This window comes from Nerophis ophidion, linkage group LG04 (assembly GCF_033978795.1).
Source record: "Nerophis ophidion isolate RoL-2023_Sa linkage group LG04, RoL_Noph_v1.0, whole genome shotgun sequence".
Taxonomy (NCBI): Eukaryota; Metazoa; Chordata; class Actinopteri; order Syngnathiformes; family Syngnathidae; genus Nerophis; species Nerophis ophidion.
Window position 1 is genome coordinate 84,878,262 of NC_084614.1, and position 17,622 is coordinate 84,895,883.

The following is a 17,622-nucleotide window of genomic DNA, read 5'->3' on the forward strand; positions in this document are numbered from 1 at the left end:
ACAGTTCAAATCGGATGAAAAATGTGGGATATGGAGAGGTTCTTATGTTGCCCGTTCATATTCAACGGAGGGAATTTCCTGGTAATTCCGGGTATTTTTGGAACTGTGTTGGCTTGAATGTCCAGGGTGAGAAGAGTGTGTGGACGTTGGAACTGTTCCAATCGGATAAAAATGTTTGAATATGGAGATGTCTGTGTGTTGCCCGTTCATTTTCAATAGAGGGAATTTCCTGGTAATTCCGGGTAATTGGGAATTTTCGGAACCACGTTGGCTTGAAGATCCAGGGCGAGCAAAGTGTGTGGATGTTGGAACAGTTCGAATCGGATGAAAAATGTGGGGTACTGAGAGGTTCGGATATTGCCCGTTCATTTTTAATGTAGGGAATTTCCTGGTAATTCTGGGTAATTGGGAATTTTCGGAACCATGTTGGCTTGAATGTCCAGGATGAGAAAAGTGTGTGGACGTTGGAACGGTTCGAATCGGATGAAAAATGTGGGATACGGAGAGGTTTGTGTGTTGCCCGTTCATTTTCAACAGGGAGAATTTCCTGGTAATTCTGGGTAATTCGGAATTTTCGTAACCACGTTGGCTTGAATGTCCAGGGTGAGCAAAGTGTGTGGACGTTACAGGTAAGAGTAACTAACAGTTTCAATGTTAAAGGCCTAGTGGCCACATGTGTGGACAGCACCTTTTAGCACTTATTTCCAAAATTGTGTACACAACTGAATTGGGGTCTTATGGCCACATATGTGGACGCTTACACTGCCATCTGGTGGTGTCAGAAGAGTATAACATACAATGGAATTTGAAAAAAAAAAAGTATAAAAATAATAATTAGAATGTCACTACATATGACGTACACGTATGTGTACTCATGGACTAAGTGCATAATATCAAAAGATGATTTTCAGTTTTTGTTGTAATTCGGGGGCCAAAGAGGTGAGGCGAGTACAAACCTCGAACACGGCCAGAGCGTAGGGGTGTCCCAGCCGCTCCGCGCCGGCCATGTGCGTCCTGCGGTGCGCCCCCTTCAGGTCCACGCTGGCTATGAGGTGCAGCTTGGAGTCCACCCAGTACAGACGGCGGTTCGCCACATCTGAGGGAACAAGCGCGGGCGTTGTTGATCGCCTCGCAACCCGACAAATCCCTTCATTGAGTATTGATCAAAAAGTAGGCCTTGTGGGTCACCGGAGCGCTCTGCTGTCTTCGTAAGGATCTTCGTCGTTCCTTTCTTCACTAAGTAGCGTAGTAAGCCCGAGTATTCAATAAAAACGAGGCAGAGGCTTTGTTTGACGAGAATATTTCATATTTTTGACCACAAGTTTGAACAGTAACACTGGGTTTAACCACACTAGAGACCGATATTGAAATACAGTAGCGTAGTAGGCCCAAGTAGTCATTAAAAACAAAGCAAAGTTTTTCTTTTAAACAGGTATATTTACTTTTCAGGGCCACTGTAACATTACACACGGTTTGAACAGTAACACTGTGTTTAAAAAATTTAATTTAGTTATTATTTGGCCACGTACCAGTAGTGGTACAAGGACCTAAAACAGTACCTTGAGGAACACCACCAGTATAAGTACAGAAGTGGAACAAAGGACTACGGACTGGAAGTAAACAACTACCAACAACACCCGAGATCAGCTGTCTTCTCAAACCTTTTTCATCAAGTACGACCATAATGACCAGTATTGGAATACAGTAGCGTTGTAGGCCCAAGTAGTCATTAAAAACGGGGCAACGTTTTTCTTTTAAAGAAGTTTATTTATTTTTTTGGGCCACTGTAACATTACACACAGTTTGAACAGTAACACTGTGTTTGAAAAAAATTATTTAGTTATTATTTGAATGACTGGCCTAAATTATTAAAAAAAGAGAGAACCTAAAACGGTACCTTGAGGAACACCACTAGTATACGTACAAAAGTGGAACAAAGGACTACGGACTAGAAGTAAACAACTTTCAACAACACCCGAGATTAGTGGTTCTCAAACTTTTTTTTTACCAAATACCACCATAGTGACCAGTATTGAAATACATTAGCGTAGTAGGCCCAACTAGTCATTAAAAACAAGGGAAAGTTTTTCTTTTAAACAGGTATATTTACTTTTTTGGGCCACTGTAACATTACACACAGTTTGAACAGTAACACTGTGTTTGAAAAAAATAATTTAGTTATTATTTGAATGACTGGCCTAAATCATTAAAAAAGGAGAGGACCTAAAACGGTACCTTGAGGAACACCACTAGTATACGTACAGAAGTGGAACAAAGGACTACGGACTGGAAGTAAACAACTTTCAACAACACCCGAGATTAGTGGTTCTCAAACTTTTTTTTTTTTAACCAAATACCACCATAGTGACCAGTATTGAAATACAGTAGCGTAGTAGGACCAAGTAGTCATTAAAAACAAGGCAGGGGCTTTATTTGACAAGTGTATTTGATATTTTTGGCCACAGTTTGAACAGTAACACTGTGTTGAATTATGGGAAAATAAAACACTGTACTTTTAGTCAGGTGATTATTTGGCGTACCGCTAGTTTGAGAATAACGGCCCTAGGTAAAATAGTCACATGAAGAAGGTGTAAATGCAAAAAAGATACAAGGGTCTGCCAATGTGGTCCAAGATCCTCCATACCAGTGTTTCTTAATCGGGCCCCTTTGTAGTGGAAAAGTTGGGCCCCCGAGGTCAAAAAAGGTTAAGAACCCCTGCTCGATACAACAGGAGCTCTTCAGGGTTTTTAGGAATTTGCCGCTAAACCGGTTTGTCCGCTAAGTTGTAAACTGAACTCGGGGGCCGATACCGGTCCCGGGCCCCTTTGTAGTGGTAAAGTTGGGCCCCCGAGGTAAAAAAAGTTAAGAACCCCTGCTCGATACAACATGAGCTATTCAGCGTTTTTAGGAATTTGCAGCTAAACTGGTTTGTCCGCTAAGTTTTGAACTGAACTCGGGGGCCGGTATCGGTCCTGGGCCCCTTTGTAGTGGAAAAGTTGGGCCCCTAAAGTCAAAATTGTTAAGAACCCCTGCTCGATATAACAGGAGCTCTTCAACATTTTTAGGAATTTGCCGCTAAACTGGTTTGTCTGCTAAGTTTTGAACTGAACTCGGGGGCCGGTATCAGTCCCGGGCCCCTTTGTAGTGGAAAAGTTGGGCCCCTAAAGTCAAAATTGTTAAGAACCCCTGCTCGATATAACAGGAGCTCTTCAACGTTTTTAGGAATTTGCCGCTAAACTGGTTTGTCCGCTAAGTTTTGAACTGAACTCGGGGGCCGGTGCTGGTCCCGGGCCCCTTTGTAGTGGTAAAGTTGGGCCCCCGAGGTAAAAAAAGTTAAGAACCCCTGCTCGATACAACATGAGCTATTCAGCGTTTTTAGGAATTTGCAGCTAAACTGGTTTCTCCGCTAAGTTTTGAACTGAACTCGGGGGCCGGTACCGGTCTCGGGCCCCTTTGTAGTGGAAAAGTTGGGCCCCCGGGGTCAAAAAGGTTAAGAACCCCTGCTCGATACAACATGAGCTATTCAGCGTTTTTAGGAATTTGCAGCTAAACTGGTTTGTCCGCTAAGTTTTGAACTGAACTCGGGGGCCAGTACCGGTCTCGGGCCCCTTTGTAGTGGAAAAGTTGGGCCCCCGGGGTCAAAAAGGTTAAGAACCCCTGCTCGATACAACAGGAGCTCATCGGCGTTTTTATGAATTTGTCGCTAAACTGGTTTGTCCGCTAAGTTTTGAACTGAACTCGGGGGCCGGTACCGGTCTCGGGCCCCTTTGTAGTGGAAAAGTTGGGCCCCCGGGGTCAAAAAGGTTAAGAACCCCTGCTCGATACAACATGAGCTCTTCAGCGTTTTTAGGAATTTGCCGCTAAACTGGGTTGTCCGCTAAGTTTTGAACTGAACTCGGGGGCCGGTGCCGGTCCCGGGCCCCTTTGTAGTGGTAAAGTTGGGCCCCCGAGGTAAAAAAAGTTAAGAACCCCTGCTCGATACAACATGAGCTATTCAGCGTTTTTAGGAATTTGCAGCTAAACTGGTTTGTCCGCTAAGTTGTGAACTGAACTCGGGGGCCGGTGCCGGTCCCGGGCCCCTTTTTAGTGGAAAAGTTGGGCCCCGAAGTCAAAAAGGTTAAGAACCCCTGCTCGATACAACATGAGCTATTTAGCGTTTTTAGGAATTTGCCGCTAAACTGGTTTGTCCGCTAAGTTTTGAACTGAACTCGGGGGGCCGGTACCGGTCCCGGGCCCCTTTGTAGTGGAAAAGTTGGGCCCCTAAAGTCAAAATTGTTAAGAACCCCTGCTTGATACAACATGAGCTCATCAGCGTTTTTATGAATTTGTCGCTAAACCGGTTTGTCCGCTAAGTTTTGAACTGAACTCGGGGGGCCGTTATAGGTCCCGGGCCCCTTTGTAGTGGAAAAGTTGGGCCCCAAAGTCAAAATTGTTAAGAACCACTGCTCGATACAACAGGAACTCTTCAGGGTTTTTAGGAATTTGCCGCTAAACTGGTTTGTCCGCTAAGTTTTGAACTGAACTCGGAGGGCCGGTATCGGTCCCGGGCCCCTTTGTAGTGGAAAAGTTGGGCCCCTAAAGTCAAAATTGTTAAGAACCACTGCTCGATAAAACAGGAGCTCTTCAGCGTTTTTAGGAATTTGCCGCTAAACTGGTTTGTCCGCTAAGTTTTGAACTGAACTCGGGGGCCGGTGCCGGTCCCGGGCCCCTTTGTAGTGGTAAAGTTGGGCCCCCGAGGTAAAAAAAGTTAAGAACCCCTGCTCAATACAACATGAGCTATTTAGCGTTTTTAGGAATTTGCCGCTAAACTGGTTTGTCCGCTAAGTTTTGAACTGAACTCGGGGGCCGGTATCGGTCCCGGGCCCCTTTGTAGTGGAAAAGTTGGGCCCCTAAAGTCAAAATTGTTAAGAACCACTGCTCGATAAAACAGGAGCTCTTCAGCGTTTTTAGGAATTTGCCGCTAAACTGGTTTGTCCGCTAAGTTTTGAACTGAACTCGGGGGCCAGTATCGGTTCTGGGCCCCTTTGTAGTGGAAAAGTTGGGCCCCCGAGGTCAAAAAGGTTAAAGAACCCCTGCTCGATACAACATTAGCTATTCAGCGTTTTTAGGAATTTGCTGCTAAACTGGTTTGTCCGCTAAGTTTTGAACTGAACTCGGGCGCCGATGCCGGTCCCGGGCCCCTTTTTAGTGGAAAAGTTGGGCCCCTAAAGTCAAAATTGTTAAGAACCCCTGCTCGATACAACAGGAGCTCTTCAGTGTTTTTAGGAATTTGCCGCTAAACTGGTTTGTCTGCTAAGTTTTGAACTGAACTCGGGGGCCGGTGCCGGTCCCGGGCCCCTTTGTAGTGGTAAAGTTGGGCCCCCGAGGTAAAAAAAAGTTAAGAACCCCTGCTCGATATAACAGGAGCTTTTCAGCGTTTTTAGGAGTTTGCAGCTAAACTGGTTTGTCCGCTAAGTTTTGAACTGAACTCGGGGGCCGGTGCCGGTCCCGGGCCCCTTTGTAGTGGAAAAGTTGGGCCCCTAAAGTCAAAATTGTTAAGAACCACTGCTCGATAAAACAGGAGCTCTTCAGCGTTTTTAGGAATTTGCCGCTAAACTGGTTTGTCCGCTAAGTTTTGAACTGAACTCGGGGGCCGGTGCCGGTCCCGGGCCCCTTTGTAGTGGTAAAGTTGGGCCCCCGAGGTAAAAAAAGTTAAGAACCCCTGCTCGATACAACATGAGCTATTCAGCGTTTTTAGGAATTTGCAGCTAAACTGGTTTGTCCGCTAAGTTTTGAACTGAACTCGGGGGCCGGTATCGGTCCTGGGCCCCTTTGTAGTGGAAAAGTTGGGCCCCCGAAGTCAATAAGGTTAAGAACCCCTGCTCGATACAACATGAGCTATTTAGCATTTTTAGGAATTTGCCGCTAAACTGGTTTGTCCGCTAAGTTTTGAACTGAACTCGGGGGCCGATGCCGGTCCCGGGTCCCTTTTTAGTGGAAAAGTTGGGCCCCTAAAGTCAAAATTGTTAAGAACCACTGCTTGATACAACAGGAGCTCTTCAGCGTTTTTAGGAATTTCCCGCTAAACTGGTTTGTCCGCTAAGTTTTGAACTGAACTCGGGGGCCGGTGCCGGTCCCGGGCCCCTTTGTAGTGGTAAAGTTGGGCCCCCGAGGTAAAAAAAGTTAAGAACCCCTGCTCGATATAACATGAGCTTTTCAGCGTTTTTAGGAGTTTGCAGCTAAACTGGTTTGTCCGCTAAGTTTTGAACTGAACTCGGGGGCCGATGCCGGTCCCGGGCCCCTTTGTAGTGGTAAAGTTGGGCCCCCGAGGTAAAAAAAGTTAAGAACCCCTGCTCGATATAACAGGAGCTTTTCAGCGTTTTTAGGAGTTTGCAGCTAAACTGGTTTGTCCGCTAAGTTTTGAACTGAACTCGGGGGCCGGTGCTGGTCCCGGGCCCCTTTGTAGTGGTAAAGTTGGGCCCCCGAGGTCAAAAAGGTTAAAGAACCCCTGCTCGATACAACATGAGCTATTCAGCGTTTTTAGGAATTTGCTGCTAAACTGGTTTGTCCGCTAAGTTTTGAACTGAACTCGGGGGCCGGTACCCTGCTGGATTTGGGCCCCGGGGGGCCGCCAGCCTTACTGTGTTCGTCTATCAGCAGCAAATTCCAGAACCCTTGAAAGTTTTGACTTGAAAGACGTTCGGCGACATTGCAGGTGTGCTCTCACCCAGAGTGACCCCATTGGGCCACTCGATGTGGTCCGCCACCAGAACCTGCCGGTCCACTCCGTTCATCCCGGACTTCTCGATCTTGGCCCGGGTGCCCCAGTCGGACCAGTACATGAAACTGAAAGAGCAGGTTTTAAGGAGTCACAATGCGGGTCTGCTGCATCTTGCATGCATTTTTAACTCATAAAAGTGTTAAAAATAAGTCCAACTTAAAAATTATTATTTTTTACTTTCAACACTTAAGTCCCAAAATCAATCTGAGACTCATTTGTCAATTATACATTTTTTTTTAATTATTTTTGTATGTTTTTTTTTGTTTGTTTTATGTCTTGTTTGTAAAAAAAATGTTTATAGGACGAATACAAAAAATGCAAATTTCCCTAAAATGTTTTAAAAGTGGAATATTTAATGTGAATTAATTGGAGCCTTAAATACTTCATAACAACATTAATTTTGATTATTTTTTGGGTTTTTTTTAGCAATAACAGTTTGAAAACAAATTAAAAAAAACAACAATAAAATTCTTGAGGATCGAAAAGGGTCCCTACTCATAAAAGTGTTAAAAATAAGTCCAACTTAAAAAAAATTTTTTTTTACTTTCAACACTTAAGTCTCAAAATTAATCTGAGACTAATTTGTCAATTATACATTTTTTTTTTAATTATTTTTGTATGGTTTTTTTTGTTTGTTTTATGTCTTGTTTGTAAAAAAAATGTTTATAGGAAAAATACAAAAAATGCAACATTTCCCTTAAATGTTTTAAAAGTGGAATATTTAATGTGAATTAGTTGGAGCCTTAAATAGTTCATAACAACATTAATTTTGATTCTTTTTTTTTTTTTAGCAATAGCAATTTAAAAACAAATAAAAAAAACAACAATAAAATTCTTGAGGATCGAAAAGGGCCCCTACTCATAAAAGTGTTAAAAATAAGTCCAACTTAAAAACATTTTTTTTTACTTTCAAGACTTAAGTCTCAAAATCAATCTGAGATTCATTTGTCAATTATCATTTTTTTTTAATTATTTTTCTATGGTTTTTTTTTGTTTGTTTTATGTCTTGTTTGTAAAAAAAAATGTTTATAGGACAAATACAAAAAATGCAAATTTCCCTAAAATGTTTTAAAAGTGGAATATTTAATGTGAATTAATTGGAGCCTTAAATAGTTCATAACAACATTAATTTTGATACTTTTTTTTTTTTTAGCAATAGCAGTTTAAAAACAAATAAAAAAAACAACAATAAAATTATTGAGGATCGAAAAGGGCCCCCACTCATAAAAGTGTTAAAAATAAGTCCAACTTAAAAAAATTTTTTTTTACTTTCAACACTTAAGTCTAAAAATCAATCTGAGACTCATTTGTCAGTTATACATTTTTTTTTAAATTATTTTTACATGTTTTTTTTTGTTTGTTTTATGTCCTGTTTGTAAAAAATTTTTTTATAGGAAAAATACAAAAAATGCAACATTTCCCTAAAATGTTTTAAAAGTGGAATATTTAATGTGAATTAGTTGGAGCCTTAAATAGTTCATAACAACATTAATTTTGATTATTATTATTATTTTTTTTAGCAATAACAGTTTAAAAACAAATAAATAAAAAAGCAACAATAGAATTCTTGAGGATCGAAAAGGGCCCCCACTCATAAAAGTGTAAAAAATAAGTAAAACTTAAATGTTTTACTTTCAAAACTTAAGTCACTAAATCAACCTGAGACTAATTTTTCAATTATAGGTTTTTATTATTTTTCTATCTTTTTGTTGTTGTTTGTTTTATGTCATTTTTGTAAAAAAAAATATATAAAAAAATTATATGACAAACACACAATTATGAAATATTTCACCAAAATGTTTTAAAAGTGGAATATTTTATGTGAAGTGTTTGGAGCCTAAAATAACAACATTGATTTCGATTCTTTTTAAAATATTTTTATTTTACTTTAAACACTTAAGTCTCAAAATCAATCTGAGACTCATTTGTCGATTATACTTTTTTTTAAAATTATTTTTCTATGTTTTTTTTCCGTTTGTTTTATGTCTTGTTTGTAAAAAAAAAATGTTTATATGACAAATACAAAAAATGCAAATTTCCCTAAAATGTTTTAAAAGTGGAATATTTAATGTGAATTAATTGGAGCCTTAAATAGTTCATAACAACATTAATTTTGATTATTATTTTTTTTGTTTTAGCAATAACAGTTTAAAAACAAATTAAAAAAAAACAACAATAAAATTATTGAGGATCGAAAAGGGCCCCTACTCATAAAAGTGTAAAAAATAAGTCAAACTTAAATGTTTTACTTTCAAAACTTAAGTCACTAAATCAATCTTAGACTAATTTTTCAATTATAGGTTTTTATTATTTTTCTATCTTTTTGTTGTTGTTTGTTTTATGTCCTTTTTGTAAAAAACAAACAAACAAAAAAAACTTATATGACAAACACACAAAATATGAAATATTTCCCCAAAATATTTTAAAAGTGGAATATTTTATGTGAAGTGTTTGCAGCCTAAAATAACAACATTGATTTTGATTCTTTTTTTAATATTTTTTTTACTTTAAACACTTAAGTCTTAAATCTGAGACTCATTTTTCAATTATAGATTTTTAAAAATTATTTTTCTATGTTTTTTTTTGTTTGTTTTATGTCCTGTTTGTAAAAATTTTTTTAGAGGAAAAATACAAAAAATGCAACATTTCCCTAAAATGTTTTAAAAGTGGAATATTTAATGTGAAGCAATTGGAGCCTTAAATAAGTCAATAGTTCATAACAACATTAATTTTGATTCTTTTTTAGCAATAACTATTTTAAAAAACAACAAAAAACAACAACAATAACATTCTTGAGGATCGAAAAGTTCCCCCACTCATAAAAGTAAGATAAACAACATTTTTTTTTAACTTAAGTTTTTAACACAAATCTTTAAATCAACCTCAGATTAATTAGTAAATTAAAGATTTTTAATATTTTTCTATGTTTTTTTTGTGTATGTTTTATGTCCTTTTTTTTAATATTTATATGACAAATACAAAACATGCAATATTTCCCTAAAATGTTTTAAAAGTGGAATATTTAATGTGAATTAATTGGAGCCTTAAATAGGTCAATAGTTCATAACAACATTGATTTTGAATATTTTTAGCAATAACTGTTTAAAAAAACAAAAACAAAACAAAAAACTATAAAAATCTTGAGGATCGAAAACATCTCCCATTCATAAAAATAAGTCAAACTTAAATTTTTTCACTTAAGTTTTTAGACACATAAGTCTCTAAATCAACCTAAGATAAATTTGTCAATTATAGGTTTTTATAATATTTTTATGTATTTTTGTGTATTTTATGTCCTGTTTGTAAAAGAAAAAATATTTATATGACAAATACAAAACATGCAATATTTCCCTAAAATGTTTTAAAAGTGGAATATTTAATGTCAAGTAATTGGAGCCTCAAATAGGTCAATAGTTCCAAATAACCTTGATTTTTATTCTTTTTTTTTTGCAATAACAGTTTAAAAACAAAACAAAACAAAAAAACAATACAATTATTGATGATCAAAAAGGGCCCCCACTCATAAAAATAAGTCAAACTTAAATTTGTTTACTAATTTTTTTTAACACAAGTCTTTAAATCAACCTCAGATTAATTTGTAAATTATAGATTTTAATTATTTTTCTATGTTATTTTTTGGTTGTTTTATGTCCGGTTTATAAAAAAAAAAAGTTTATATAACAAATACAAAACATGAAATATTTCCCTAAAATGTTTTAAAAGTGGAACATTTAATGTGAAGTAATTGGAGCCTTAAATAGGTCAATAGTTCATAACAACATTGATTTTGATTCTTTTTTGTTTTTTAAGCAATAACAGTTTTAAAACAAAACAAAAAGCCCCCGATAAAATTATTGAGGATTGTACAGTATCTTGTTTGAGCACTTAGCAACACTGCTACACGATGCTAAAGGTGTTAACCTGTTTCGCACGCAGCTTCTAAAATTTGTAGTTCATCCTCTTTATTTTCAGGCTCAAAAATATACGTTTCTGGATCATCATTTGTCCTAAAGTAGTCTTTGTTAAATTTCATCAAGTCTGCCATGATTAGTAGCCTTGTTGTTGTTTTTGTTGAAGTGAACGTTGTGATGCGTCCGTAAAATTAATACGCTTAAAAAAAACTGCGCCCACAGTGGAGTGTTTTAAGTCTGGTCTTAAGACCCATTTTTAGTCCCTGGCTTTTAACACGACGTGAGTTGTATGGTCCTCTGTTGCCCTCTGTGTTTTAAAACTTTGATTTCTATTTACTGTTTTAATTGGTTTCACCCTTAAAATCGATTTTAATCATATTTATTTTATATTGTTTTTATTTATTAGTATTTATTTTTATTTTTTGTTTTTATTCAAGTCATTGGTGGAACTCAGGATAGTATTTTAATGTTGTTTTTAATATTGATTTGCAGCACTTTGGAAACATTTTGTTGTTTAAATGTGCTATATAAATAAAGTGGATTGAAAAATGATTAAAATATGTAAATATTACATGTTTTTATGCGTGTTAGTGCGTAACATATATACTTATAGTGTGTATTTAAATGTTTTAGAGCGTTTTACAGGCGGAATACAACGAAAAACCCCCTTTTTTCTCAACCTTTCCAAAGGATTATGATGAATTGTTCACGAAAAAGGGGAAGATATAAACATCCCGCCAGTCTTGATCCCAGTGAGAGCAGACATTGTACAGTAAGTGTTTGCATATCTTGTTTGGGCACTTAGCAACACTGCTACACGATGCTAAAGGTGTTAACCTGTTTCGCACGCAGCTTCTAAAACTTGTACTTCATCCTCTTTATATTCAGGCTCAAAAATATACGTTTCTGGATCATCATTTGTCCCGAAGTAGTCTTTGTTGACTCTCATTAAGTCTGCCATGATTAGTAGCCTTGTTGTTGTTGTTGAAGTGAACGTTGTGATGCGTCTGTAAAATTAAAACGCTTAAAATAACGCGCCCACAGTGGAGTGTTTTAAGTCCCGTCTTAAGACCCATTTTTAGTCTCCGGCTTTTAACACGACGTGAGTTGTATGGTCCTCTGTTGCCCTCTGTGTTTTAAAACTTTGATTTCTATTTACTGTTTTAATTGGTTTCACCCTTAAAATCGATTTTAATCATATTTATTTTATATTGTTTTTATTTATTAGTATTTATTTTAGTTTTTTGTTTTTATTCAAGTCATTGGTGGAGCTCAGGATAGTATTTTAATGTTGTTTTTAATATTGATTTGCAGCACTTTGGAAACACTTTGTTGTTTAAATGTGCTATATAAATAAAGCGGATTGAAAAATGATTAAAATATGTAAATATTACATGTTTTTATGAATGTTAGTGCGTAACATATATACTTACAGCGTGTATTTAAATGTTTTAGAGCGTTTTACAGGCGGAATACAACGAAAAAACCCTTCGAGAGGATTATTATGAATTGTTCACGAAAAAGGGGAAGATATAAACATCCCGCCAGTCTTGATCCCAGTGAGAGCAGACATTGTACAGTAAGTGTTTGCATATCTTGTTTGAGCACTTAGCAACACTGCTACACGATGCTAAATATGTTAATCTGTTTCGCACGCAGCTTCTAAAACTTGTACTTCATCCTCTTCATATTCAGGCTCAAAAATATACGTTTCTGGATCATCATTTGTCCCGAAGTAGTCTTTGTTGACTCTCATCAAGTCTGCCATGATTAGTAGCCTTGTTGTTGTTGTTGAAGTGAACGTTGTCATGCGTCTGTAAAATTAAAACGCTTAATAAAACTGCGCCCACAGTGGAGTGTTTTAAGTCTGGTCTTAAGACCCATTTTTATTATCTGGCTTTTAACACGACGTGAGTTGTATGGTCCTCTGTTGCCCTCTGTGTTTTAAAACTTTGATTCCTATTTACTGTTTTAATTGGTTTCACCCTTAAAATCGATTTTAATCATATTTATTTTATACTGTTTTTATTTATTAGTATTTATTTTTATTTTTTGTTTTGATTCAAGTCATTGGTGGAGCTCAGGATAGTATTTTAATGTTGTTTTTAATATTGATTTGCAGCACTTTGGAAACATTTTGTTGTTTAAATGTGCTATATATATAAAGTGGATTGAAAAATGATTAAAATATGTAAATATTACATGTTTTTATGTATGTTAGTGCGTAACATATATACTTACAGCGTGTATTTAAATGTTTTAGAGCGTTTTACAGGCGGAATACAACGAAAAAACCCTTCGAGAGGATTATTATGAATTGTTCACGTAAAAGGGGGAAGATATAAACATCCCGCCAGTCTTGATCCCAGTGAGAGCAGACATTGTACAGTAAGTGTTTGCATATCTTGTTTGGGCACTTAGCAACACTGCTACACGATGCTAAAGGTGTTAACCTGTTTCGCACGCAGCTTCTAAAACTTGTACTTCATCCTCTTTATTTTCAGGCTCAAAAATATACGTTTCTGGATCATCATTTGTCCCGAAGTATTCTTTGTTGACGCTCATCAAGTCTGCCATGATTAGTAGCCTTGTTGTTGTTGTTGAAGTGAACGTTGTGATGCGTCCGTAAAATTAATACGCTTAATAAAACTGCGCCCACAGTGGAGTGTTTTAAGTCTGGTCTTAAGACCCATTTTTAGTCTCTGGCTTTTAACACGACGTGAGTTGTATAGTCCTCTGTTGCCCTCTGTGTTTTAAAACTTTGATTTCTATTTACTGTTTTAATTGGTTTCACCCTTAAAATCGATTTTAATCATATTTATTTTATACTGTTTTTATTTATTAGTATTTATTTTTATTTTTTGTTTTGATTCAAGTCATTGGTGGAGCTCAGGATAATATTTTAATGTTGTTTTTAATATTGATTTGCAGCACTTTGGAAACACTTTGTTGTTTAAATGTGCTATATAAATAAAGTGGATTGAAAAATTATTAAAATATGTAAATATTACATGTTTTTATGAGTTTTAGTGCGTAACATATATACTTACAGCGTGTATTTAAATGTTTTAGAGCGTTTTACAGGCGGAATACAACGAAAAAAAAACTTTCTCAACCCTTCGAGAGGATTATTATGAATTGTTCACGTAAAAGGGGAAGATATAAACATCCCGCCAGTCTTTATCCCAGTGAGAGCAGACATTGTACAGTAAGTGTTTGCATATCTTGTTTGAGCACTTAGCAACACGATGCTTAAGGTGTTGATCTGTTTCGCACGCAGCTTCTAAAACTTGTACTTCATCCTCTTTATGTTCAGGCTCAAAAATATACGTTTCTGGATCATCATTTGTCCCGAAGTAGTCTTTGTTGACTCTCATCAAGTCTGCCATGATTAGTAGCCTTGTTGTTGTTGTTGAAGTGAACGTTGTGATGCGTCTGTAAAATTAATACGCTTAAAAAAACTGCGCCCACAGTGTAGTGTTTTAAGTCTGGTCTTAAGACCCATTTTTATTATCTGGCTTTTAACACTACGTGAGTTGTATGGTCCTCTGTTGCCCTCTGTGTTTTAAAACTTTGATTTCTATTTACTGTTTTAATTGGTTTCACCCTTAAAATCGATTTTAATCATATTTATTTGATATGTTTTTATTTATTAGTATTTATTTACATTTTTTTTTTATTCAGTCATTGGTGGAGCTCAGGATAGTATTTTAATGTTGTTTTTAATATTGATTTGCAGCACTTTGGAAACATTTTGTTGTTTAAATGTGCTATATAAATAAAGTGGATTGAAAAATGATTAAAATATGTAAATATTACATGTTTTTATGCGTGTTAGTGCGTAACATATATACTTACAGCGTGTATTTAAATGTTTTAGAGCGTTTTACAGGCGGAATACAACAAAAAAAAACCTTTTTTCTCAACCTTTCGAGAGGATTATAATGAATTATTCACGAAAAAGGGGGAAGATATAAACATCCCGCCAGTCTTGATCCCAGTGAGAGCAGACATTGTACAGTAAGTGTTTGCATATCTTGTTTGGGCACTTAGCAACACTGCTACACGATGCTTAAGGTGTTAATCTGTTTCGCACGCAGCTTCTAAAACTTGTACTTCATCCTCTTTATATTCAGGCTCAAAAATATACGTTTCTGGATCATCATTTGTCCTAAAGTATTCTTTGTTGACTCTCATCCAGTCTGCCATGATTAGTAGCCTTGTTGTTGTTGTTGAAGTGAACGTTGTGATGAGTCTGTAAAATTAATACGCTTAAAATAACTGGGCCCACAGTGGAGTGTTTTAAGTCTGGTCTTAAGACCCATTTTTATTATCTGGCTTTTAACACTATGTGAGTTGTATGGTCCTCTGTTGCCCTCTGTGTTTTAAAACTTTGATTTCTATTTACCGTTTTAATTGGTTTCACCCTTAAAATCGATTTTAATCATATTTATTTTATATGTTTTTATTTATTAGTATTTATTTACATTTTTTTTTTTTATTCAGTCATTGGTGGAGCTCAGGATAGTATTTTAATGTTGTTTTTAATATTGATTTGCAGCACTTTGGAAACACTTTGTTGTTTAAATGTGCTATATAAATAAAGTGGATTGAAAAATGATTAAAATATGTAAATATTACATGTTTTTATGCGTGTTAGTGCGTAACATATATACTTACAGCGTGTATTTAAATGTTTTAGAGCGTTTTACAGGCGGAATACAACGAAAAAACCCTTCGAGAGGATTATTATGAATTGTTCACGAAAAAGGGGGAAGATATAAACATCCCGCCAGTCTTGATCCCAGTGAGAGCAGACATTGTACAGTAAGTGTTTGCATATCTTGTTTGAGCACTTAGCAACACTGCTACACGATGCTTAAGGTGTTAATCTGTTTCGCACGCAGCTTCTAAAACTTGTACTTCATCCTCTTTATTTTCAGGCTCAAAAATATACGTTTCTGGATCATCATTTGTCCTAAAGTAGTCTTTGTTAAATTTCATCAAGTCTGCCATGATTAGTAGCCTTGTTGTTGTTGAAGTGAACGTTGTGATGCGTCTGTAAAATTAAAACGCTTAAAAAAACTGCGCCCACAGTGGAGTATTTTAAGTCTCGTCTTAAGACCCATTTTTAGTCTCTGGCTTTTAACACTACGAGAGTTGTATGGTCCTCTGTTGCCCTCTGTGTTTTAAAACTTTGATTTCTATTTACCGTTTTAATTGGTTTCACCTTTGAAATCGATTTTAATCATATTTATTTTATATTGTTTTTATTTATTAGTATTTATTTTTATTTTTTGTTTTGATTCAAGTCATTGGTGGAGCTCAGGATAGTATTTTAATGTTGTTTTTAATATCGATTTGCAGCACTTTGGAAACACTGTTGTTTAAATGTGCTATATAAATAAAGTGGATTGAAAAAGGATTAAAATATGTAAATATTACATGTTTTTATGAGTTTTAGTGCGTAACATATATACTTACAGCGTGTATTTAAATGTTTTAGAGCGTTTTACAGGCGGAATACAACGAAAAAACCCTTCGAGAGGATTATTATGAATTGTTCACGAAAAAGGGGGAAGATATAAACATCCCGCCAGTCTTGATCCCAGTGAGAGCAGACATTGTACAGTAAGTGTTTGCATATCTTGTTTGGGCACTTAGCAACACTGCTACACGATGCTTAAGGTGTTAATCTGTTTCGCACGCAGCTTCTAAAACTTGTACTTCATCCTCTTTATATTCAGGCTCAAAAATATATGTTTCTGGATCATCATTTATTTACAATTTAGATTGCATAGAAAGTAAAAACAGGAGTGTTCTCTTGCAAATGATGGTGAAAACTGCAGAAAAAGTGCACTTCCCCTTTAAGGGTACACAATTTTAGTCGGACGACTCTGTGTTAACATTAAAAGGGTCACTTTTAAAAGAAGTAGCTCACACCCTCACCCGTGATGGGGGTCCAAGGCGATGGCTCGGGGCTCGCTGAGGTCGGCGTCGATGAGGACGCGTCTCCGGGTGCCGTCCACCGAGGCCACCGAGATGGACTTGTCGCCGGAGTCGGCCCAGTACAGGTTGTGCTGCAGCCAGTCCACAGCCAGACCCACGGGGGTCTGCAGCGAGGCGTCCACCAGCGCCACCTGCTGGGACGGCTCGCCCGCCTCGTGGATGAAGGCACTGGTGGAAGCAGACCGGGGTTAAGAACATTAATATTTCTTTTGAGAAGCAAACCATCCAAAACGGTTCAGTTTAACCATTAGGGATCCTGGTAAAAGTCCCAGGGCAACGAAAGGGTCTCGGTCAATACAGATTGTGTTTGTTTACTTTCAACGCCTAAGTCAGGGGTCGGGAACCTTTTTTGGCTGAGAGAGCCAAAAAAGCTAAATATTTTAAAATGTATTTCCGTAAGAGCCATTTTAAGTATAATAGGTCTCTTATTCTTTGTAATAACATTGTTATTCGGAAGCTAACTGTGGAGGGGGGCGTGGCCCGCGGGCCTGCAGCGAACTGGGGATGTGCCAGGACCGGCCTGGAAATCAGCGACAGGTGCGTAGAAGGCCCATCTGGGCCTTGTTATCTAATTTCCTGTCACTCTGTTATAAGCAGCAGCCAGGAGGAGAGACGGGGTTGGGGCTGGAGCCAGAGCGCGAGCGAGAACGAAAGAGAAAAACACAATTGCTGGAAAGCAACTGAGAGACTTATTGAAAAATAAAACAATAGTGTAACCCTGAAACGGGCTCTCATGTTGGTCTTTGGTGGTCTGAAGAACCCCCAGGAGGACAAGCCCCACACTAATCTTTATCAATCAATCAATCAATGTTTATTTATATAGCCCCAAATCACAAATGTCTCAAAGGACTGCACAAATCATTACGACTACAACATCCTGGGAAGAACCCACAAAAGGGCAAGGAAAACTCACACCCAGTGGGCAGGGAGAATTCACATCCA

The 17,622-nt window shown here is 37.1% G+C and overlaps 1 protein-coding gene across 3 annotated transcripts in view; it reads right to left on the reverse strand.

Annotated features, from left to right (window-relative positions):
- The window catches only part of LOC133552099 (low-density lipoprotein receptor-related protein 8-like), a 242,223-nt gene that overhangs the window by 35,735 nt on the left and 188,866 nt on the right, over positions 1-17,622 (reverse strand). For all 3 annotated transcript variants that reach the window (XM_061899427.1, XM_061899428.1, XM_061899426.1), the window contains exons 11-13: positions 16,621-16,848; positions 6,707-6,825; positions 957-1,096 (exon numbers count right to left, since the gene is read on the reverse strand). In XM_061899427.1, the coding sequence (XP_061755411.1) occupies positions 957-1,096; positions 6,707-6,825; positions 16,621-16,848 (487 nt within the window). The remainder of the gene's footprint in view (positions 1-956; positions 1,097-6,706; positions 6,826-16,620; positions 16,849-17,622) is intronic.